The 27,373-nt window shown below is 37.8% G+C and overlaps 1 protein-coding gene across 1 annotated transcript; it reads left to right on the top strand.

Annotated features, from left to right (window-relative positions):
- Positions 1-18,974: 18,974 nt before the first annotated feature.
- LOC149802164 (uncharacterized) lies at positions 18,975-20,492 on the top strand. The gene has a single exon (XM_089956900.1). It carries the CDS (start codon positions 18,975-18,977, stop codon positions 20,490-20,492), a length of 1,518 nt encoding a protein of 505 aa, XP_089813026.1.
- The last annotated feature ends 6,881 nt before the right edge of the window (positions 20,493-27,373 follow it).

Raw genomic sequence — 27,373 nt, 5'->3', positions numbered from 1 at the left:
ATATGAAGTTTAGACCACGGTTGCCGAAAAGATGTCATATATTAAAGTGAGACCCGGATCCAGTGGTTCAAGATGGTGAATTGTTTTAAAAATAATTAACAGCTCAGTCCCAACTCCAACTATTTCAATATGCGTTCAGTTAAAATCGGACGTGATAAGAATTTCAGCCTGGGTAATTTTATGAATTTTAAAATCATTGCAGTGATTATTTTAATATCAACGCGTTAGCAGACAAAAATGATAAGAAAACGAGACATAGAAAAACTTCCCCTGTACTAACAAGTGAACATTTACGACAACAGAAATCTTTCGTGCGTAGTACAATTCATGAGCTGTAAATCGGTAGACTGGGATAACGACTCTGGGCTCATGGTATGCGAATCGTGGTCCATAATCCATCAATCAAACACTGCAACCTGACCGTTTTATTGTAGCCTTTCCAAGCAATGCTCGATTAATTCTTCATTCCGATTTAAAGTAGCTATTGTGTAGGCTGAAAATCGAAAAGGTTAGATACAGAAAGTGAAAATTAATGCGATTGTTGTAGAAAACCCACCCGCACTCTTAGACTTATCCACTGATAAGCTCTTACAAAAAACTTTCGAATATTTAGCTTTGATTTAGGATATTTTTTTTTTTCTTCACATTTTGGACAATATAGCAGTGTTAAGTCAGCAAATCTCTCACAACCCAGATAGATTTTTCCGCACCTTTGCAACCAAATGTTAAATTCGTTATTCGAGTCAAAGACGTGCTGACTTCATATGCCTTAGAATACGGCACCCGATGACCTCAGGTATATTCCGCATTATCTACAACACCCGTTTCTTCGCACAACTTTTCCCGCTCCATGATTTTACTGATAAATGTAAAAGTTTCGTTGCAGAATAAAAATTAGCCACAATTAGCTTGATAATGCCGAAAACTGACCGAAAATGCGTGAATAATTATATAAAAGCTCAATAAAATTCATTGATATAACCATTTATAAATTCAATCAACAGGATACTCTTTTGTTTGTTTTTTCCATTTTTAAAACTTCAATGAAGCTATTCTTGTTTAATTGTTGACTCAGTGATGAAAACCAAGATTCATTAACTGCAGTTTCATTTGAGTTATTTTCTTGTATAGCATTGAACTTTCTATAAGTGAAATAACTGACCTTTTAGTATTCACTGTTAACGCTTATGTAAGTTCTAATTTATTTTGTCGCTGTGAAAGTTCGTACATGATACTAATAATATCGATTGTGCAATCAGAAATACTGGATGATGCTCAAACTATGGGCCAGTTTTAATTCTGTGATTCGGATGAATTACTCAATTGCCACCACTTGCTTAAACAAATATTTTAATCAAGAACTATGTTTATTATCGGAGTGGGAAAATTTATCATTCAATATTTCATCGTATCCTCTTCATCAGTGTTTTACCACCCTCGAGTATCGCCATTATTATCTGCAGCACTAACACAGCTACCTTTATCAACACCACTACCCTTACTACTAATACAAATACTGCTACTACCACTAATACTAATACTAATATTGATACGACTACTACTACTACTACTAAAATACTAATGTTAATACTATTACTACTACGACTACTATTACTGCTACAACTACTACTACTAATATTGCTAGGACTACTACCACCATCAACAGTCAACACTAGCAACACCACCACCTTTACCACATTTACTACTGTTACTACCTCTACTACCATCAACACCGTCACTCACAGCCACCACCACCCTCACAACTATTACACGTGCTACTACAACTACTACTATTACTACTGCTAACAGAAACATCGTGAACTCCACCGTTACCCCCCCCCCCGTCACTATATATACTGCTACTAGATGTATTAATACTGATAACGTTGCTGCTGCTACGAGTACTAGTACATCTTACCTCCACTGCCACCACCACCCTGTATACATTTACTACAACGACAAGGTTATACTGATATTCCTACTACCACCAAAAACGTCACATCCACTGACAACCACCCATACTAAGGTTTCTATTACTACAATATGCTACTACTACCATAGTACAAAATCCATCACCCCCATCAACAACCACCCAACTACGCTTACTCCTGATACAACGTGCTACTGCTACTACAACCATCACTACCACTACTACTACTACTATCAACACGGTAACTCCACCAACATCCTCACTAACGCAACTACTATTACTATTACGCAATCCACTATTACTATTACGCAATCTACTACAACTACTACCACAAATATCTTCAACTCCACAAAATTGCAGATACTACAGTTACTGTCCTTCTACGAAGTGTTATTAGTAGCAAGAACAGGAGTGGTGGTTGAGAGAGAGAGAGAGAGAGAGAGAGAGAGAGAGGCTAACTCGGTTGTTTAGGGCATTTTCATGGAATGGAGAAGTTAAGAAACTGCATCTATTTCTTTTCTTTGAGTATTCTGTTTCGAACGTTAAATCTCCATAACTGTGCCGTTTTTTTAAACGTTCGTCCACAGAAGAGAAAATAAACAAATAACATCCACAACTTTCCCGCGCGAGATAAAGCTTTTCCCTCGATCATGATTCTACACGGACTGCATGCTCCACAAGGACGAATTTATTCGAATTTTGCAGGAAAATAAAGTATATGATGGACGTTGCTGTCTATAGTCATATCACATCTGTTTATGGTCATATCACATCTGTCTATGGTCATATCACATCTCTATATGGTCATATCACATCTTTTTATGGTCATATCACATCTGCCTATGGTTATATCACATCTGTCTATGATCATATCACATCTGTCTATGGTCGTATCACATAAAATTTTCGGCCTCAGATCAAGGATTTCAAAACGCTATTTAATGTTAATTCTTTTGCACCAGGTTTTGGAATACTGTTCTGTCCTAGTTTGTTGCACAGGTTTTTGAAATACTGTTTTGTGCGAGTTCTTTTGCAAGAGTTTCGAAGCGGTTGGATTTTAAAATAAGGAATAAGCAAATTGGAAAAAAGCTGTGTTATTAAAGGGAAGATTTCTTTATGAAAGTTATTTCTTTGTATATTGTTTTTCTTCATTTTAATGTATCATATTAATGATTAAAGCTGAATCATTTTTGAAGGTAAATAGAACATGTGCCACAAACACGGATCTCCGCAAAAAGTGCTCTCCTAGACCGACATAACAATAAGTAAACGATGTACGCACATTTGAAGATTATGATATATTGTATCTGCCTTGTATATGTTCAATTCAAGTGTGTGCGCCCGCGCATGTGTGTGTGTGTGTGTGTGTGATTTGGATTTTTAATGTAGCTTTAACAATTTTCAGTCATATCGCTACGATGTTTATAGTGATGTCTAGCACTGGGGATTATGCCGCAGACGTATAACATGATGTCCCATCCAGTTACATGATCCTGACACCAGGCTGACCATTCTTAACACTGACCTCTTAATGCTGAGCACCTAGTGAAGCAGCTGTTCGTACCATTTTTATAAGTCTTTGGTATGATTCGGCCGGGGTTCGTACCCGCGACCTCCTGCAACCGAGGCGGACGCTCTAACTACTAGGTCGTCAAAGCGGTGTTCGTTCAATTCAACAACAACTGCACGAGTAGACTTTTAGATAAGATATGTCTGACAGACGGATGAAAGGACGGAGAATAAATCATGGCTAATACAATACTGGTCTGTTAAAATTATGTCGGGAATATACAAACAAAAAGCAGGCAGAAGTATTGATGCTATTATTGTAACTTTTCCCACGACTACGCGTCGATTGATTGCCATTGAAATACCTAATAGAAAAATGAATAAGGATTTTTTTCAAACAAGATAATCAAACGCATCGAAAAAGTAAAAGCAAAAATATAGGATAAATACAGGGTGGAAATGCGAAATGGACGTGCTTAATCGAATGCTAGAAAAAGTCTATTTCACGGAGTCGAATGCAGCGAATCTTGTCTGAAAGAGACAATGGGGTTCCCAAAGAAACATGATATCACTTATTCATTCGCTGCTACCATTGAAGATAGAGTTCAGCATGACCATTTCCCTGCGTTTATGTTGTGTGGTAGGTCCATTTTCACAGTGATAAATTGGATTTTTACCGTTGTATTATTAATCTGTTTTCCTAAAGCCATTGACAAGACCAGAGATTCGTTGGGTAAAAATCTCTGGCACTGTAATAAAATCAAACTGAACCGAATAAACTTCGTTTAGTGATCGTTGCATGGCTTAATTGACGGGATAGTAAATCAGTCATGGATAATTGTAACGTACCTTTGACTGGTTTCCTATTCTTTTGCAAACATATAATTGTTTATGACAACAAAACATGTGTGAACAACTTCTTAGAATAACTTTCGTGATAGTGGCTAATTTTTACTTTACAAACTCCTGAGAAAACTGCAGAACGGCAAATGTCAAACCCTTCGTGCCCACAGCAGTAAAATAAATTAGTTTTTAGTGTTTATCTCTGTTTTGTCATCTGTATGTTTTACATGTCATAAAGTGTAATGGTTGATATCGGTTTACAATTACGTCATAAATGTAACCATTAGCTGACCCCGTGTAACGTTTCTAAATCATACCTTAGATCTTTGAGATAAGACTACTAAGTATAAGAAATTTAGAATTAGAAAAAAAATGCAAACATATTTACGAAGAAAATTTATTATTGAAATGCTTAAATCACGTAACAAAACATATAGGAAATATAGTATGCAATACTTTAAAAAGTAACATTGTTTTTTTTATCTATTGTAGCATGCTTAGCTTTTAATAAAGCTGTATCATATACCTAAAATCCTATTTTTAATTATTTGTTTCACTATTATTGATAATAATAATAATAATAATAATAATAATAATAATAATAATAATATTATTATTATTATTATTATTATTATTATTATTATTATTATTATTATTATTATTATTTCGGATTATTGAATTCGCACACTCCTCATAGCATTTAATATTGTTGACTCTTCACTGGCCTAAACTTCCCGATCAGTATAGAATTAAGAGACTGGGAAACGTAACAACAAATGAAAGTAGGATGTAGATGACATTTTGGGAGACGTGACAACAAATAAAAGTAGGGTGTAGAGATGACAGATTGGGAGACGTGACAACAAATAAAAGAAGGGTGTATAGATGACAGATTGGGAGACGTGACAACAAATAAAAGTAGGGTGTAGAGATGACAGATTGGGAGACGTGACAACAAATAAAAGAAGGGTGTATAGATGACAGATTGGGATACGTGACAACAAATAAAAGTAGGGTGTAGAGATGACAGATTGGGAGACGTGACAACAAATAAAAGAAGGGTGCATAGATGACAGATTGGGAGACGTGACAACAAATAAAAGTAGGGTGTAGAGATGACAGATTGGGAGACGTGACAACAAATAAAAGAAGGGTGTATAGATGACAGATTGGGATACGTGACAACAAATAAAAGAAGGGTGTATAGATGACAGATTGGGATACGTGACAGCAAATAAAAGAAGGGTGTATAGATGACAGATTGGGATACGTGACAACAAATAAAAGAAGGGTGTATAGATGACAGATTGGGAGACGCGACAACAAATAAAAGAAGGGTCTTAAGAATGTGAACATTAAGATTAATATCAATTTAATATATTTCAACAAAAGTGATTTATAACGGACTTATAAAGTATATGGTGAAACGTATGTGAAAAGTGGATGAAAATGACTGTTATAAATGTATTAAGTTAGGAATGGTAAGTAGTAGAAACTACATAGTTGACATTTTCCATTGGACAAACTCGTGTCCTACATGCATTTGTCCAAGCACATAAACAGTACAGTTTAAAATACAATTACTTATAGATTTAAAAAAAAAAAAAAAAAAAAACCCACAAACAAACAGGCCAGCGGGAAGATCAGCGGACAAAAGGAATCTTGGTTATGATACCGTTGATTGGCATAAGCCATCCGCTGCCGAGGGATCAAGTACTCCAGATTTATTATGGGTAACAGACGTACAAACGGACATATTTCTGGTGGTGATCACATTTGGGTTCCCGTATTGACTGCATTGTTAGATATGTGTATGTAACGATGTGCTGTGTAGATTAAACATAAACACATATATATGTGTAGATAAAACATAAACACATATATAAGCAAAATGAGAAGATCTATATAGATGTAAATCAGACATTAAAACTTGCAATCATTTGCAAATTAAAATTACCTAGGTGTAGTGTGGATTAGAACAGCGGCGGTTTTAAGGCTGCGAACGGGGACAGTGTTCCACAAAATCTAATTTCTCTATTACTGTAGAAATTCTGTGAACTATACATGGAACAATGCAGCTTTGCTTTATTTGCGAAATAATCATCTCAAGTTTGAACATAAAACAGATAAAAAAAAAATTATTTTAAAGACAGACTTAGTAAGAATAATTGTAAAACAATTGCACCCCTCCACTAGCTAGTGGTCCATATACGATCACACCTTTCACACCTCGCTACGGCCGCTACTGATTGGAGAAAAACCTTCCTTAGTATCTTCAACGTGTGAATCGATACAAATAGCATGGAAATGAAACCATTTAGGAACGATATGAATCGCTCCACGAATCGGTTCGAATCACTACACGAAACCAGAAGCTAGCGATAGGTAACTGCAGGACTGCCGACAGGGTAGGACAAATAGGACAAATTTCCGGTGGCTCCACAACGGCCAGGGAGCCCACCGCTGTCACAATTTGTAATTCATGGCGACCTACTTGATAATCATTTATAGGGCCCACAAATAAGCTTTGTACTAATACGCAAAGGTGCGATATGTAAACCACTGAGAACGAAATCGTACGTACACGAATCGGTACGTTGGATTCTAATCACTCTGAAAAGGACAGGAACTGTACAAAATGCAGAAAAAGGTACGCAAACAAATACGGAATAATGGCAACTTTCAGAAAGAGTAAGCTAAGGCGGATGCGGAAGACATTATTATAGTCCAGTGTTTTATCTTTTCGGAAGTTGACATGATTGGACATCGTGCATTTGAGCGTTTCAAACCTATGTGTATTCATGTACTTGACAATTTATTTATTTATTTATTTATTTATTTATTTATTTATTTAACGAAATTGTAGCATCCCATTACTTGATGTAGTAGTAGGTCTGAGATCAAGGTTTTTTTTTGTAATAATGACAACGTATCGTTAACGTTTCAAAACTGTAACGCAGCACTATGTAACAATAATACAAGACACTGGAACAACGTAACAACGAAGCAATGATAATGATGAAACGAATGCAGTATAACACTAGACGGTCTTCTTGAATATAATAATTAGAACTTATCCACATTAGCAGGGATATATTGTTTCACGAAAATGTGTACAGTACCTTTGTACGAAATGTTAAAGAAAGTATAAACCACAAATCGTCTCATATAATTTTCCTCTCCTGGGTCACTTTGGCATAGGTGGAATCGGAACTATAAAATCAAGGATTTGATATATCTAGCGGCCTGTATAATGTATACAGAAAGAGGTAAATTAACGAACATGAATTTGGAAGATTCACCTTTTGTTTTATTAGAAAGAAAACTGAAATACAGTTGTATAGGCAAAAAATACTTTATTACAGCGATGTAAGAGCTGACTTTTATAAAGGTAATAAATACAAGAAGTGAATGTTTCAAAGAGCGAAAAGCAATAGTTCTGGTTTTAAAATATTTTATTGACCCAAGTGTTAGCAAAATGGAGTCAGGCAATAGATTGAAAATTGTAGGATTCTCAGAGCAAAACTCAGCATTTGCAAACTGTGGATTACACAGAGCGAAACACAACAGTTGGCAGATTGGTACATTTGTAAAGAGTTTGCATTATGGAATTTGGCAACTGGTAGCATATTGTGGGATTTGGCAACATTTTGATTTGTAGGATTTGTCAACAGTTTCAATATGAAATTTAGCAACAATTTGCATTGCGGAATTTGGTAACAGTTTGCTATATGGGATTTGGCAATAGTGTGCATATAGAGGGATTTAAGTTAAAGGATTTCTGAAGACGCGAAGGACAGCATTATTTTGCAAACTTTTTAATTTTTAGTCACGTTTTAATGTTCTTTTCTTATATATATATATATATATATATATATATATATATATATATATATATATATATATATATATATATATATATAAAAGAGAAAAATTAATAATGTTATAACTGAAGAAAACTACTGAGAATTGATGTCTTAAGCACAAAGAACTGAAACATTAAAACACTGATCGAGAGTTGACAATGATAACTGTACATTAAAACAACGATCAAGAGTTGACAATGATAGCTGTACATTAAAACATCGATCAAGTGTTCAAAATGATAGCAGAATATTAAATTACTGAATTAAAGTTGACAATGACAACTGTACATTAAAACAACGATCTAGAGTTGACAATGATAACTGAACATTAAAACACTGAATTAGAATTGACAATGATAATCGTACATTAAAATACTGATCTAGAGTTGACAAAAATAACTGTACATTACTGGTGGCAATTTGCCAATCATCGTTGCTGGAGACAGACTAGAAATCGGTAAATGAAAGTTTCTGTCCAAAAACAGCGACATACCGTGTATTTTTAAGTTCACCTGACTTACATCCAATTTGGTAATAAATGGAAATTATGCAAATTTATTTGCTAGCCATTGTCATTAAAGAAATGAAAAGCCATGAATTGCCTTTCAAGAATAAACTATCATTATTTTCGATTGACTCCACATGGACAAACAATTTCTTTATATACACTGTTTTCATTGTACATGAACGCCCATACTAACAACTATGACGCATGAAAAAAATATAATAATCAACGTTTGAAAAGGAAACATGATTTCTACCGACTGACTTACACGAAACTGGCGACGGTTTAAGAATTTTATAAAAACTTGTATTGAATTCCATTATTTCATGTACATGAGGTTGTCAATGAAGAGGGAAAAAAGGCAATTTCAAAAACAGGGAATACCAGAATAATTTTAATCGAATACCACAAAAATGTCATTTCATAGTTTTCACAAGCATCACACGAAGATGACTCACGTAGACTTTTAGCTTCTATAAATAAAAATACAGCTTGATTTTGTAACATTGACAACGGACAAAGATTACAGTTTTAAGAAAGAAAAATTAAAACTCAGTGTAATGACAGTCGAGAGAGCAATATATGGTCCGTTCTAGCCTACAATTAATGTATAAAATTCAGTCTCGATCATAAACACCAACACGTCTTGTGTTTTTTATTTACTGTGTTTAAAAAAAATACTCAAATCGTACAAGCAGTACTGTGCACGTAACACATTAACCCCTAGCGACGACTTAACGGGACAGGAAGTAGTAGCCTACTGCCGAGCTCTGTAGCATCATGGTCATGCATGATACACTAAAGTGGGTGGTATTATAGAAAGGTAAACAGATGTAGCTCTACAATGATACCAAATAATCTGGAATATCTAGTTGCAATACAAAATACAGATTAAAAAAACTCATTTTTTTGACCCGACTTTTTACTACCCAAAATTCACTCGTTGTCGGAATCCGATTTTGTGTCCGGAATTTAGACATTTTGGTCTCAGCTCTAAAGCAAACCGGTATGAATTGCAAACAGACAGACGAGCCTTTGCAAAAAGTATGATAAGATGGGCATTTGGAATAAAGAGTGGTTTCGATACAAAAATAATGGCTCCGTTTAGCAAAAAAAAAAAAAAAAAGAATAACTTCAACTTTTACCCTTCTGCTCATGCTCGAGTCAAATAGCCAATGAAAAACGATTTTTCTAACTTAACTAGGAAGTATGTTATTGAAAGATCATCGGGGATTTGGTGTTCTCGGATCTATTCAGAACTATCTTTCAAAATGTGTTTCCTACTCGATTTTCAGGCAAAGATGACAAAAACCTCTAGGGGTTAATGTGTTAAACAGTGCATTTTGATGACGTCACCAAATTTGAATATTCCTTGCGTATTTAATCACTTGTTCATCGACATTGCACATAAATTACAAATTGAGCAATTTCTTGACGATTTGTAAAAAAATTAAAAATCCTAGTTAACACTTTAACCCCTTGCGACGACTTAACGGGGCAGGAAGTAGTAGCCTACTGCCGAGCTCTGTAGCATCATGGTCATGCATGATACACTAAAATGGGTGGTATTATAGAAAGGTAGACGGAAGTAGCTCTACAATGATACCAAATAATCTGGAATAACTAGTTGCACTACAAAATACAGATACAAAAAACTCTTTTTTTGGACCCGACTTTTTTTTACCCCAAATTCGCCCGTGGTAGGAATCCGATTTTGTGTCCGGATTTTAGACTTTTTGGTCTCAGATCTAAGGCAAATCGGTATGAACTGCAAACAGACAGATGAGCCTTTGCAAAAAGTAGGATAAGATGGGCATTTGGAATAAAGAGTGGTCTCGATACAAAAATAATGGCTCCGTTTAGCAAAAAAAAAAAATAAAATAAAAAATAAATAAAAAGAACATCAACTGTTACCCTTCTGCTCATGCTCGAGTCAAATAGCCCATGAAAAACGATGTTTCTAACTCAGCTAAGAAGTATGTTATTGAAAGATCACCGGAGATTTGGTGTTTTCGGATCTATTCAGAAGTAGCTTTCAAAATGTGTTTCCTAATCGATTTTCAGGCAAAAATGACAAAACCTCCAGGGGTTAATGTGTTAAGCAATATAATTACGAGATTATTTTCCTTGGAAGAGAAATTAGTCTGCAAGCAAAATTACCGGCTGAACCAGCTTTCCTTACGAGAGTTACTTCCCTTACATCAGCAAAACTCGTGTCTGTATTTTTGCATGGCCATAAAATACAAATAATTCAAGGGGCTAGGGTGGGAAGAGAAAATATAGTATCAACTATTTTGGCTGATCAAGATAATAGAAAAAGTGACGATCGCATGACTGCACCAACGATCAAAAAGACGTATTTGACACCGTTGCCATAATTATGAATGCCATCTCTTCTCCTTCCTTCGTTCTTTCCTTCAGCTCTCTCCTCTCTGCTCTTCTGCGAAATGGATCCAAGAACAAACACTTTTGTGCACATCAATAACATACACTTATAATGATCTAAATGTATTTGTTTCGACTTCAGGCAGTGTTGTACAGGTCATAACATCACTTACTCACACATGTAATGAAAAGGCGGACACATACTACTGTGTACTTATTCTGAATAACATGTCTCTCATTTGACTATGCAATTGAAGAATACAAGCATTAACGAATACTGTATCTTATTTACCTTTTCTTCCATTAAAACATTAAAACACAGATCTAGAGTTGACAATGATAACTGTACATTAAACCACCGACCTAGAATTGACAATGATAACTGTACATTAAAACAACGATCTATAGGTGACAATGATACCTGTACATTAAAACATCGATCTAGAGTTGACAATGATAACTGAACATTTAAACAATGATCTATAGTTTACAATGATAACAGTACATTAAAACGCTGACCTAGAGTTGACAGTGATAACTGTACATTAAAACAGCGATCTAGATTTGACAATAATAACTGTACATTAAAACAACGATTGAGAGTTGACAATGATAGCTGTACATTACTGGTGGTAATTTGCCATGCATCGTTGCAGGAGACAGACTAAAAATCGGTAAATGAAAGTTTCCGTCCAAAAACAGCGACATATTGTGGTTTTTTTTTTAAAATTCACCTGATTTACATCCAGTATGGTAATAAATGGAAAGCATGCAAATTCGCTAGCCATTGTTATTAAAGAAATGAAAAACAGTGGATTGCCTTTCAAGAAATAAACTTTCATTCGTTTCGATTGATTCCACATGGACAGACAATTACTTATAAATACAATGTATTCATAATACATGACGTTGTCAATGAAAAGGGAAAAGAGGCAATTTCAAAAACAGGGAATACAAGAATAATTTTAATCGTATACCACAAAAATGAGGTTTTGCATCAAATAGTTTAACGTTTGTACAAACTGGTGCTGTTTGTTTTTCAAGATGTTAATCATTATGAAATTGACCTGTTTTGTCATTTCATAGTTTTCACAAGCATCACACGAAGATGACTCACGTAGACTCTTAGCTTCTATAAATAAAAATACAGCTTGATTTTGTAACATTGACAAAGAGCAAAGATTACAGCATTAAGAAATGTTTTTTAATCTAAATGTAACGACAGTCGAGAGAGCAATATATGGTCCGTTCTAGCCTACAATTTAAGTATAGCATTCAGTCTCGATCATAAACACCAACACGTCTTTTAAAAAAAAAGTAAACTCAAATCGTACTAGCAGTACTGTGCATTTAAGCAATATAATTACGAGATATTTTATACTTGGTAGAGAAATTAGTCTGCAAGCGAAATCACCCGCTGAACCAGCTTTCCTTACGAGAGTTCTTTCCCTTACATCAGCAAAACTCGTGTCTGTATTTTTGCATGGCCATAAAATACAAATAATTCAAGGGGCTAGGGTGGGAAGAGAAAATATAGTATCAACTCTTTTGGCTGATCAAGATAATAGAAAAAGTGACGATCGGATGACTGCAGCAACGATCAAAAAGACGTATTTGACACCGTTACCATAAATATGAATACTATCTCTTGTCTTTCCTTCCTTCCTTCGTTCTTTCCTTTAGCTCTCTCCTCTCTACTCTTCTGCGAAATGGATCCAAAAACAAACACTTTTGTGCATATCAATAACATACACGTATAATCGTCTAAATGTATTCGTTTCGACTTCAGGCAGTGTTGTACAGGTCATAACATCACTTACTCACACATGTAATGAAAAGGCGGACACATACTACTGTGTACTTATTCTGAATAACATGTCTCTCATTTGACTATGCAACTGAAGAATACAAGCATTAACGAATATTGTATCTTATTTACTTTTTCTTCCATTAATTTAAACAGTTTTATCAACGTAGTTATTTGTCTGGTATCAAATTTCGAAAAGTAAGGGCTGTGATTCAAATAAAAAAACAACAGCATTCTTGCTTCTTTATCTCAATTTCCTAAAAACAGACTGTATTATTTCAGTGCAAAATGTATCCGTTGTACATAAGCAGTTGCAAATTAACACAGGAAACATGAACACATCTGCCTTGCATGTTTTGAAAGGTTAAGGTAATCATATTTAGACTGACTATCCAGGAAATAAATCTGCTACACTATATGAGGTAAATGAATTTATTTTAATACTCTTGACACTTGTTGTTGTAGTTCTTCCTCTTCTTCTTTCTGTCTCTGTCTCTTACATGTGTTATTTTCATTTATTATTTTTTAAACTATTTACCGAATTTTAGCATCGCTACGTTTTATGTGTTATTATAATGTTTAGAATTGTTTGTGCAGTTCATACTTAGATTTTTCGAACTTTACCTTTAGTTGTGTTGCGGTGCAATAAAACCCTACATACATAATACCGACCTACCTACCTACCTACCTGCCTACCTACCTACCTACCTACCTCTACCTACCTCTACCTACCTACCTACCTACCTACCTACCTACCTACCTACATACATACATACATACATACATACATACATACATACATACATTCGAGTCTATTTTGATTAATGAAACTCAACCTGACAGTTTAAGAAGAACCTGTTTGGAAGGGAATTGTGTAATATGGGGGATTGGAAAGATGCGTCGAAGGGAACTTTGTAATATGGGGGATTGGAAAGATGCGTCGAAGGGAATTTTGTAATATGGGGGATTGGAAAGCTGCGTCGAAGGGAACCGTGTAATATGGGGAACTGGAAAGACGCGTTGAAAGGAACTGTGTAATATGGGGGACTGGAAAGATGCGTCGAAGGGAACTTTGTAATATGGTGGACTGGAATGATGATCGAAGGGAATTGTGTAATATGGGGAATTTGATTTGCTGCATGTTATTGTTAGCCGAGATGAAATTAGCCTGTCGAGGATTAGAACAAATTGTTTTGTATTAAATCGACCATAATCCACCTGCACCAAGGTCATTCGAGTGGCAAAACATAACAATGATTTCTACCACTATAAACAGCCTGTTTGAAAACTGAACTTCTCTTCCTAATCATGAGCACTACCTTACCCACCACATCCATAATCGTCGTCATCATGAGCACTACCTTACCCACCACATCCATAATCGTCGTCATCATGAGCACTACCTTACCCACCACATCCATAATCGTCGTCATCATGAGCACTACCTTACTCACCACATCCATAATCGTCGTCATCATGAGCACTACCTCACCCACCACATCCATAATCGTCGTCATTATGAGCACTACCTTACCCACCACATCCATAAACGTCGTCATTATGAGCACTACCTTACCCACCACATCCATAATTATCGTCATTATGACCACTACCTTATCCATAACATCCATAATCGTCGTCATTATGAGCACTACCTTACCCACCACATCCATAATCGTCGTCATGAGCACTATAGTACTCACCACATCCATAATCGTCGTCATCATGAGCACTACCTTACCCACCACATCCATAATCGTCGTCATGATCACTACAGTATTAACCACATCCATAATCGTCGTCATTATGAGCACTACCTTACCCACCACATCCATAATCATCGTCATTATGAGCACTACCTTATCCATAACATCCATAATCGTCGTCATTATGAGCACTACCTTACCCACCACATCCATAATCATCGTCATGAGCACTATAGTAATCACCACATCCATAATCGTCGTCATCATGAGCACTACCTTACCCACCACATCCATAATCGTCGTCATGATCACTACAGTATTAACTACATCCATAATCGTCGTCATTATGAGCACTACCTTACCCATAACATCCATAATCGTCGTCATTATGAGCACTACCTTACCCACCACATCCATAATCGTCATCATCGTCATCATCATTTGCATCACTGTTGTCGCCGTTATAATCAACATTATTGACTGAAAGCGTGCAGATTAGAATCTGACCGTTTAATCAGTCCGGATCGATTATTGTGCTGCGTCAACGGGCAAGGCTATTCACTAGGTACTAAATAAACAACTTGCATTTGAGCTAAGAAAAAAACAACTACTTGTGATGCTAGGTTGTAGAACACGCAAGCAATCCAGCTCGAACCTTTTTCGATGTCTGTTGTATGGACACGTCTGTTTACATTGAAAATAAGTGCAAATATTCGAAAAGACACGATTTTAATATCAAAATGTCTTTGATTAAACAGATTCAAAATGCCGTTAAACGTCATGCATGATTATGTATATGACCAAAATCATTGAAAATCCAACTAGAATAACACGAAACTCCTACTTAGACAGGGATTTTACCTTTAAAATTTTGGCACTAGCAACATTCAATCGAGTGTTATGCATATATATTGCAAATACTTTAATGAATGAATTAATTTAATTAATTTAACATTCCATATATATATATATATATATATATATATATATATATATATATATATATATATATATATATATATATATATATATATATATATATATATATATATATATATATATACAAACTTGATACAAACATCAACAAGGTATGTCAACGACTGACTATCTAAACAAATCTAGATGTTCGGATACAACTTCGAGAAATCCCACTGAGATATTTGTAAAAAAGAATCCACATTCTGATCACGCCCATGATGTCATCAAATGATGATAAGTACGTGCTACATGAATACTTTCAAAATCCAGCAACACTTCTTCAGACGGTTCTAAGACGTTAATTTATCCTTAAAGAAACTTTACTAACCCCAAGTGGGTCAAAAAACGATATGATTTCCTATCTGAGAATCCTGTTGTCGGATATCTTGAAAAGCTACAAATAGATGCATTGGTGCTGAAACTCCATGTTGTGATGCAATCTGCTAGGCGAATGTGCAAACAGTTGATGAAAATGTGCCAACAGTCAGTGAATGCCTCGGGGGGCAAGAAATATCTGCTTGTATCATTAACTTGTAGTTCGATTCGACTTTGTTGGTTTGGTGCTCGTTCTTCATAAGAATAATATTGATAATCACACACAGACTTCAGATAAAACCTTTGAACATTTTATTATAATTGTTATCGTCTAAATTGATCTACCATCACAATCGCTTAGCGATTGCCACAATATAACCCACTACCCGCTACCAAATTTCCAGTTATATTTCGAGTTTCTTCACCGGTTAATTCCTTCAACCGTTCATTTGCAGCTTGAATTATTATTGTACTAACACTTGCAGGCATTATCTTTAGTAGTGGGTAATTTAACTGGCTGCAGTTTTCGTCGTATTAATCGTGCTAGTATATTCTTAATTGCGTAGAATGCTTTACTAGCAACATTACCAACAGCACCAATACCTTTTGCACGAACACCATCAATAGCTTTCATTGATAATTATTTTGCAATCTGTAATGCTTGTGGGGCTATCCTTCTTAACAGACCCTGAACAACATCTCCAAGTCCATCTCCGTAGTTAACCTTATACATAGGTAATCGCTAGTTTATCACCCTGACCATTACAGGTCCACGTTGAGCATCATGTATGATCACCCTATTTTAGTCATTGTGTCTAATTACATACCTCAATCGCTATGGTAATCATCAACGATTTCATCAATGAGGGACCGATAAACATTAATGTCCACGATACCACCTGTAGATAAATGTTGAGAAATATTAGCTGCTTCATTAGTGATTTCTGAGGAATTATTACCGGCTTGTTTTACTCCAATGATCATTTCTAGTCTGTCCACATCTGCATGGACATTACTGGGACACAGTTTATCGGGCATGGGATGGAATTTTACACTGACAGTGGCAAGACCTTCCCCGGATTTTTTACCTGGTTGTTGTAATACTGACCGTGGTTGTTGTAACAGTGCAATATTATTTATTCCATCTCTAAATGCAATATCTCTTGGATCATTACTTCGAACCCGATCAACTCCCTAGTGTAAGCAAAATATCATTTTGTACCAAGTTTCACATCCTATAGTATCATCAGCATACTCAGGTTTCAGAATTTTTTCTTTGATCAAAACTGCACACGGAAAACGAAGATGATTCTTCCACGCTGTCAGTTTTGTTAGGAAAGCAATATTTTTCCGGTACATTTGTCAGTTATTTGAGTTTTCACTCGTGCTGGTTCTTATTCTTGTTCTGGTCTTGCTTCTGGTATACGATCCTTTATGTCACCTATTTCAGCACAAGCTTGGTCAATACCTTTATGTATTTCTCGCATTGTTTGAGCAGCAGCTATTTCACCTTGAAGTTCTCGTAGAATCGTGTTTTTTTTTATAGTTCTTTCTGCTATTATTCCAGTTGCTTCATTGGTTTTGTTTAACGTGGAAAGAAGACATTTGGTAGCCTCTGTAACTCCTTCGGTAGCTTTCGTAACCGGTTTAAATAATTGTTCTGCACCTTCTTTAAATTCCGCCTGAGACTCCTGATTCTCTTGTAAATTTAGTTCGACAGAATCACGGATTGGAATATATTTTTTAATCGCATATAGTCTCTCCTGAGCTCGTCTAACTGTGCGATATTCCATAGCTGGCGTACAATCGCTCATTATTATATCCATAATAATGATTTAATTACACCGCACTATAGCAGCAGGGAGGGTGACGACCAACAATGAGTGTCTGGGTGGGTGAACGAACACACATACAATTTGAAAACACAAGCGACAAAGATAAAGTAACAAAATGAGCTAACCCATTTAGAGAAAATCGCGGTCGGTTAGAGGCTTCGGTTTGAGGTCATTGACCTTGTATTTTTGGTTACGTATGAAGCTTTATTTTCAAAGCAGCCTTGCTACAAATGTGGTCTGCTCACCCTCCCTGCTGCTGCTACAACTCAATACTTTCAAGCTTTTAATAAGAATATGTTCAATTAAAATATATGTCCAGAAAAATGCATTTTAATGTCTATGCCGTGTGATAATAGAGGTTTCATGTTTTAATTGTTCGGACCCCTTCTAGTTGCCCTCGTTATGTTTTTCTGATTGGACATGTTGGTTATGCCATATTTTGGCTTGCGTGTTTGCATATTTTGTTACGTTTAATACTATCTTAGTTTTGGCATTTTATTGTTATCGTGTTTACTCACCCTTGCCACGTACGTTTTAGTAACTGTCTTCTTACCTAATGTCAATATAACCTTTTCACTTTGTACTGCTGTCATGGGTGTGTTTTACTTTATTTGTAACCTTTCAAAAATAATTGTTTTTCAATTGACAAGGTATGTAATACAAACCTCATGTCTCACAAGATTATATAACTAAAATTCTGGGTAGAACACACTGTAGATCCTAAGTATTAACGATTATGATGGTCATCAATGTAACTTATTTATTACCGATCCTAAAGGTAACCAATTTAAGTAGTATAGTGGGATACTATAGCCTCAATGGAAAATACAATACAGACCCCACCTGGGACACAATAGCATCAATGTTTTTTTTAGCACACCCAGGGACACTATAGCCTCAGTGTTTTATAGCACACCCTGCTACACTATAGCCTCAAGGGTAACTGAGCATGGGGACTATCGGGTCTGTATAGCGTCAAAGGAAAGTGGGGTTGTTGTGAAAGTACAATAGGAATGGAACAGGTGAGGTGACGTCACGGGACTGAATATTTTGTAACAATGTTGCAACAATTGTAGGAACAGGTGAGGTGACGTCACGGTACTGAAAATTGGTAACAATGTTGCAACAATCTAGCAATTGGGGTGCACCAGGCTAACCTCAGTCGTGACCAAAGAGCGGGGAAAATACCTAGAACGTTTGGCGGGACAGACATTAGAACTGACTTACCCATGAGAATCCTAGTAATTCATTGTCAATCTATAAAGGGGCCTGGAAAGAAGGGACTACTAAGCAATATGATCTCCTCTACCAAAGCCACCATTGTTATTGGTACGGAATCGTGGCTAGACAGCAGCATAAATTCATCTGAAGTATTCCCAGCAGATTTCAGGTCCTATCGCAAAGATCGTCCAGAGGGATCCCATGGGGGTGGTGTATTTGTCCTAGTATCAGACCAGTATTTCAGCTGCGAGCCAGAAGAATTTAAGGCAGATAATAACTTTGAGTTAGTTTGGGCCAAAATCAAGGTTAAAGGGGCATCAGACCTATACGTTGGTGCCTTCTACAAACCTCCATCCTTAACCGAACCAAACTACTTAGATCAGCTTCACTCATGTCTTACGCGAATCCCACGAGGTGCGCATGTATGGCTAGGAGGAGACTTCAACCTGGCAGATAATGACTGGGATAATGAGTGTCCACTACTACAAGCCACAAACAATGCCCAATGCCAACATCTATTAAATATCATAAAGGACTCATTCCTGGAACAGGTTATAGATGCAGCAACACGTGTAACTGAATTTACTTCAAATCTGCTTGACCTGTTCTTCACAAACAACAAAACACTAATCAACAAGTGTGATGTCATACCAGGAATTGCTGACCATGAAGCAGTTTACATAGAGTCCAGCCTACGACAAATGAAAGCGAAGAAAGCAGCTGGTAAAGTCTTCCAATACAGGAATGCAGACTATGGCCAGTTACGTGAAGAATTTAAGTCATTACAAGAATCGTTCTTACGTGAAACACATAACCTTTCTGTAAATGTCACATGGAAAATGTTTGAGGAGAACATCAAACGGTTAATGGATAAATTTATACCATCTAAGACCTTATCTGGAAACAAAACAAACAAACCTTGGATAGACAAATCCATTAAAGCCCAACACAGAAGACGGAACAAATTGTTTGCAAGACAGAAAACAACAGGAAAAACAAGAGATCGGAAACTATACAAAGAAGCAAAAGCAAGATCACAACGCTTAGAACGGCAGGCTTACTGGAGATATATTGAAAACTTGATAGAAGTTGGTAACCCACATCAAGAACAACAACCAAACAAGCAGAAGAGATTTTGGAACTTCATTAAATCCTTACGTAGAGACAGCTGTGGTGTGGCACCACTCAAGGAACACAGGAAATTACATTCAGAGGCATCCGACAAGGCTAACATACTGAATCGTCAATACCAGCCAGTCTTCACACAAGAGGATAAGAGTGATCTACCAAGCCTACATGGAGATCGTTACCCACCAATGCCTGACATCCAAGTTACTGTAGAAGGTGTATACAGCTTGTTGCGGAAAATTAACCCACAGAAAACTACAGGACCAGACATGATTTCAGCAAGGATCCTGAAAGATCTAGCAGAAGAGTGTGAACCATACCTGAGTTATATTTACCAGAAGTGCCTCTCAACAGGTCATGTCCCTGATGTCTGGAAAACAGCAAACATTACAGCTATGTTCAAAAATGGAGAAAGATTCAAGGCCAGCAATTATAGACCGGTCTCCCTTACATGTATCTGCTGAAAAATGCTTGAACACATCATAGTCAGCAACATGATGCAACATCTAGATCGCTACAACATTCTAACAGACTGCCAGCATGGTTTCCGTGCCAGACGAAGCTGTGAAACACAGCTCATTACCCTAGTGGATGAGCTCGCCAAATCCTTAGACAGAGGGAAGCAGTATGACCTTGCAATCCTTGACTTCAGTAAGGTTTTTTTATCGTGTCCCCCATGAAAGACTCCTCAGTAAGTTGGACCACTATGGCATCAGGGGTAACACACAGAAATGGATCAGAGATTTCCTATCAGACAGATCGCAGAGAGTTATAGTAGATGGAGCAACATCAGACCCAGCACCAGTTGTTAGTGGGGTACCTCAGGGGAGTGTTTTGGGTCCCATACTCTTCCTGGTGTTCATCAATGATCTACCTGCAAGCGTCAAATCCAACACAAGACTTTTTGCAGATGACTGTATAGTCTACCGGGAAATAAATGTCTCCAAGGACTGTGAGATCCTTCAAGAAGACCTGAACCAACTGGCCCTCTGGGAAAGAACTTGGGGCATGTCGTTCCATCCAGAAAAATGCAGCATCCTAAGAGTTTACAGGAAAAAATCACCAATCTTGTCCGAATATACTCTTAAGGGGCACAAGTTAGCCAATGAGCAGGCAACACAATATCTCGGTGTGGAATTGTCTAGAGACCTCTCTTGGAAAAGGCACATAGACAAGATAGTGAAAAAGGGAACAGTAACCTTGGTTTCCTGCGCCGCAACCTCCAAATCAACAATGAAGAAGTTAAAAGTGTGGCATATTTCACTCTGGTTCGACCAGGTCTTGAGTATTGCTCGACTGTGTGGAACCCACATAATAAAGATCTAACAAATAAGATAGAGATGGTTCAGAGGAGAGCGGCTAGGTTTGCCACAAATAAATGTCGTAACACTAGCAGTGTCAGTGCAATGCTCAACCATCTCCAGTGGGAATCACTCGAATCCAGGCGAACCAAGGCCCAGCTAACCATGATGTACAAGATTGCAAACAATCTAGTGGACATACCAGCAGACAAATATCTGACCCTGGCATATAGCCAAACTAGGGCAAACCACAGGAAAAGTTCCAATTGAAGTCAGCATAGACAAATTGTTTTAAATTCAGCTTCTTCCCATGTACAATAGGGACTTGGAACAAATTACCATCAATAATTGCAGAAGCTCCTGACTTGGTATCTCACAAGCAGGAGCTTTCCAAAATCACATTCTAATGAACTAGTCAGCTACAAGTAAGACCTAGTGATTCTCAGGGCCATGCCGGTTGAGGTTCCATATCTCATTGCCGCTACGGTAGCCGGATTGGTCTGAGTATGAAGGGACGAAAACGTACACTGACACACTTTCATTTATTTCTGCCTTTCCTATCATTACTCTTCTGACTGTCCTATCACTTCCATCTTTACTTTATCTTTGACCACGTACCACCCGTTGCTTAATAGTCAAGTGTGACTGTGTCAACGTATTTATAGATAGATAGATAAATAGATAGATTTATTTAACACATACAACATGCAACAAACAGACATAGATTGATGAAAATCAATTTATCACACACGAACAACTATATAACCGACTAAAAAATATTTAGGCAAGAAAGCAAATCTTTTCGAGGCATATGAGTAGTCCTGAAAGGGCCTTTGGGTTTATGTTAACATCATCCCCTTAACACAGAGGGCATATCATAGATCTTATCTTCCTCAAATTTCTGATTTCTGGTCCGTAGATAAGGACTCTCTTCAAACAGCTTTGTCTCTCCACATAAATTCTTCTTTTCCAAACGCTTGTATCGATGATCCGGATAATTGTCCATAATGATTTTACATATATGGGTTAAGTCCGTACGGAACAGCATCGACGATACAACGGTAGATGATTCTACGTTTGTCCACATCTTTTGACGAGAACAGGTGAAGGGAATGAAATGAACTGCAGTTATATATAATGGAAGAGCGGATCAAAACTGATTGAGTTTTTTCACCAATCCTAACACGGGTTACAAAATTCAGTCGGTGTGGAGTCTGTCTTCCAATCCGAATAGAGCTGACTGTGACGTCACATTTCCTATATAGGTGAGCTAGCGTCTGTAAGCCGTGAATCAATGCGACAAAGTTTTCAAACATGACGAAAACAAAGAAGACGATGAATTGGGGTGCACCGGCCGTGAAGACGAGAAGCGATGGTATAGCAGCGGATACCAAAGTCAACACAGTCTTACTTCCAGAAGAGATCGGTCTTAATTTGGATTTAGTGGATTTTCTCTCTTCTTCGCAAGAATGTGTTCCGGTATCAGCAACTTCGCCACCTTCTCCGTCTTTAACACACGTCGACGATTTTAAAAAGACACAGAAAGAAGAATTGGAGCAAAAAGAAGCAGAACAAGCTTTTCTCCTTCAATAGCAACATCAAGAAGAAGAAGCAAGAAGAAGGAAACGACAGGAAGAAGAAACAGCAGCAGATAAAAATTAAGGTCTTAGAGAGAAGGAGGACAGTGAAAGTTAAACGGTAACGGTACTCTTAGACATTCTTGCAGAGTTAAAGAGTCTGAAACAAATGTATAAGACTTATTTAATACGACAAACGGGAAAAGATATTTCCCGAGGCAAACAACGTAGTCCTGTTACTACGCCCGCGATACCACCCCTAGCGATTTCTACCAAATCATCATCGACAGGAGCTAGTCCAGAAGTAAGCATTGGCCGTGGCAAAGGTTTAAGGCAGTTAAAGCGGAATACGTCCCGTTCCTGAGGTTTTTTAAAACAAAAACCAATACCCAACGGTCCTTGTCATGGCAACTCACCTCTCTCGAAAGAGATAGCATTTATTTTGCCAAAATCAATTAAAACTCAACATCCGTTTTCTACCCACGATGTACACGTGTTAGTGAGTGAGTGTAGATCCATATTCTAGAAAGATAAAACCAAGAGACACTTACCTTTTCTGTCTGGTCTGTTCTGGTACAAATTTTACAATCCAATTCACAACACAACACTTTAAAAAGTTAATAGACTTCTCCTGTATCGTTTTTTACTCTCTCTGTATTTTGAATTTCTTCACTTTCACAGGTTTTTCTTACTCTTCTTCCTCACATTCTCCTATTCGTTTCTTCTCGTCTTACTCTTTTGGGACGTTTCTGGGTTCTTAATTTTGGGCACCCCTCTCTTCTTGATCCTGTTGTTACGTAGTGCAGTCTGAAGACCAATGTCCTTTCTCTTTCAAATGATAACAGGTACCTTGACTTTTGTCTCTTCTGACACCTGTTTTGCGTTTTTCACGGTCTGGACATTCTGCTGCCCAATGTCATTTCTTCTTACAGATATAGCAAGTATCTTGACTTTAATATGGAAAGGAGGGGGAGTTGACTGTCAGCTTGTCTGAAGAAAACATTCGTATTACACCTCGCAAAGCTCTGATCAGAAGTTCGATCTGTTTGGGCTCTTCCATCGTTTCGTTTGGCTTGAGAGTGAATACTGGAAGGGAAGACACTAACACTTTATATATACACTAGTCTGTCATGGATATAAAGGAACCCATAACGTTTAAAATGCATTTTACGTTTCAGTCAAAATGAAACGATCGCATCATGTTGTGGAGAAAGGACAAGAAAATAAGAGGCAGAAACGTGACTTATCGCCTCGTACAGTAGCTGAAGTCTTGGATCAAATACACGCCAGTGATTTTGATGATGACATGAGTGAGACAGAATCCAGACCCAGAGATTCTACACTTAACCAAAGTTCACCACCATTAGTAAACCCTGAAAAATACTACAACATTCGAATGACGGACAGGCCTTCTTCTAGAAAATTTAAAACTAGGGCTTACACGTACACGGTGAGGTTTAAAGATTTCAAGTCAGACGTACCGTTGGAGAAAGCAGAGGTGTTTATCACCGAGGTTTGGGATTCTCTGTTATGCACAGAGAAACGGTAATGTCAAGCCCAAGAAGACTATCGCTTCAGACTTTCCATTCATCACGACAGTTTGAAGTCCCCTGTTTGGATCGAGTTTAGTAGCCCATCAGAATGAACACCTTCGAAAGTCATCGATGGAAAAGCGGCACTGTTCATGACTCATGATTCTCTTCCCCAAGGTACAGGACGCAAAACAAGTGTTATTAGTGGACGAACTTTGCAGCATCAATCGCATCCTTGTTCAAATTAACAACCCTCACGACCAGATGTGTTTAGCCCGTACCATCGTCGTAGGATGAACGTATGCCGACAAGAACGACACGGCAGAATGAAAAAGGGCATGTAAAACTATTCGACAATCGGATTGAGCCAAACAACAAAGAGAAGCAGAACTCCTGTTGCAGTAAGCCGGGCTATTATAAGACACGCCATTTGGCATTCCTGAAATGCAAAAATTGCAAGACGTCTTGGCTTCACGCTGCACGTTGAAATTGCATCCTCAAGAAGTGCGCATACCTTTGCTGTTTCATGGCAACAATTTTAAGGATGGAAAATACATTCACGTAAATTAACACGATGAACATTTCGATGTCATTACTAGTATTGCCGGATTCCGAGGATACGGTTATTACTGTGAGACATGTGACTATGACTATAACAATCGAGAGCAACACATGTATTGGGGATCGAAATGCTCAGGATGTTTGGCTTCTCAACCCTGTCTTGATGAAGGACAAGAACGAGTGCATTGCCATGCTTCTCAGCGCACTTTTGTTAGCCCTGCTTGTTACCAGCAACATCTAAAGACGCAAGGTTCACTGCAGAAAAGTGCTTGTTGACTCTTTAGATTGTGCCCTACGTAGCAATAATGCCCAGGCGCACGTATGTTCAGGAAAGAAACGATGTCACATTTGTCACCAAATCATCGTGGACTTGGAACACCAATGCTATATTGAAAAATACCATTCCAAACAAGAGGAAGAAGATGACAGAAGAAAGGCAAATTCATCTTTTTCGATTTCGAATGCATGCAAGAGACTGGCATTCACATTACTAATTTATGCGTATCCCATCGAGCGTGCGAGAAGTTCGTTGAATAACCTATCTTTAGTCATTGCTTTCACTGCAACACGATTGACAGTAACGGCCAAAGACTATTTTTCCGCACTTATACAATACCGAAGCCAATCAACACTCCGTTATACCCCATTTGCCTGAGGCTCACTACTACGACCCCGACAACATGCGTACCGTAAAACGAAAAGTATTCTACGCTTGATACCAGACTCAAGCCTCGGACCCCTTCGACTTTCAGGAAGAAATGCAAAAGTATTGTCGTTCTGACGTTGACATTTTACGGCGTTGCTGTGGAAATTTCGAGAATATTCATGGAGCACGGAGGGATCGATCTTTTGAAAGAAGCCTGCACCATTGCCAAATTGCCTTCCTTAGTGTACCGCCAATGATTTATGCCCGAAAACACCATGGCTATCATAAGCCCTCAAACGACAAATTTTGTCAAGCATCAATACTCGGTCAACGCCCTACGCGGGCTACATTACTTGTGTGACAAGGAAGACAAATGGATCCAGCACGCCCAAAACGGAGGAGGCGAAAAGACGATCGGAAGATATTCAGTGGATGGCTGGGACCTAGAAAACCCTCAAATCGTGTACGAGTTTAACGGGTGCTTATTTCACGGAAGTCCCCTCTGCTACCCTCAACGTGACACTAAAAATCAGTTCGTACAACGTACCATGGAAGACTTGTATCAGGCCGCTTGCCAGCGTCGCTTGAAGTTAAAACAGCAAGGATACCAAGTGGTGGAAATGTGAGAACACGAGTACGATCACCGTTTGAAAACTGATCCCGAGTTTAAACGCATCGTGGAAAGTTACAAGTTGGTGGACCCTCTGAACCCATGGGGCAGTTTGTACGGAGGACAGACGAATGCCACCTATTTGCTGTACCAAGCCGACGAGGAGAAAGGAGAAGAAATCAAATACTTGGATGCGTTTTCGCTGTATTATTAAGTGTGTAAATATTGTCACTTTTCCGCAGGGCACCCACAATTGTTGACCGAACACATCGACGTGGACAACATTCGACAATACGAAGGATTGATCAAGTGCAAAGTCTTGCCTCCCAGAGACTTGTACCATCCTGTTTTACCTCATCATTGCCAAGGAAAAGTGATGTTTGCCATGTGCCGTACTTGGGCCGAAAGGTGCAACCAAGACCGACCTTGTCAGCGTACCCATGAAGAACGCGCTTTGACGGGAACGTGCGACAGTGTAGCATTGTTTAAAGCTCAAGACCTGCGATATCAACTGCTAGAAGTGTACGAAATTTACCACCTTCCCGAGACAGAACAGTACTACAAGGGTGACCGAACTCAGAAAGGCATTTTCTCAGAGTACGTGGATGCCTTTTTGAAACTGAAATAAGAAACCAGTGGCTATCCTTATTGGTGCCACATTCCCGAAGACCAAAATAAATTCAAAGGCAAATACTGGGAGCAGGATGGCATCGCATAAGACCACCTGGAGGAAAACGAAGGAAGGTGATCTTTTGCCAAAGTGATGCTAAATTGCTTGTGTGACAAAATGGTACTAAGACTTTGTTTACCCAAGACGGAGTATTTGACAGTACCTTCCCGCTACTTCCACATAATTCACGACGAAATCAATTACATGAAACAAGTGGATGTCGTTCGTGAGGACTCGCTTTTATTCAATTACGTGGAAGAACTGGACTTTGTAGAAACCGACGAATTAGGAAATGTAATCATTGCGGCTTACGTTATAGCCCATGCTCGCTTAAAATTGTATGAAGTTTTAGAACTGTAAGGAGATCGTGTCCTGTACTTTGACACGGATAGCTGCATCTACATCGATCTATGTCACCGTTACCCTAATATCGAAGGCGACCGTTTAG

This window comes from Sinohyriopsis cumingii, chromosome 4 (genome assembly GCF_028554795.1).
Source record: "Sinohyriopsis cumingii isolate HCF-2022 chromosome 4, ASM2855479v2, whole genome shotgun sequence".
Lineage (NCBI taxonomy): Eukaryota > Metazoa > Mollusca > Bivalvia > Unionida > Unionidae > Sinohyriopsis > Sinohyriopsis cumingii.
The sequence above is the reverse complement of the archived record's forward strand: the minus strand, read 5'-3'. Positions and strand labels throughout refer to the sequence as shown.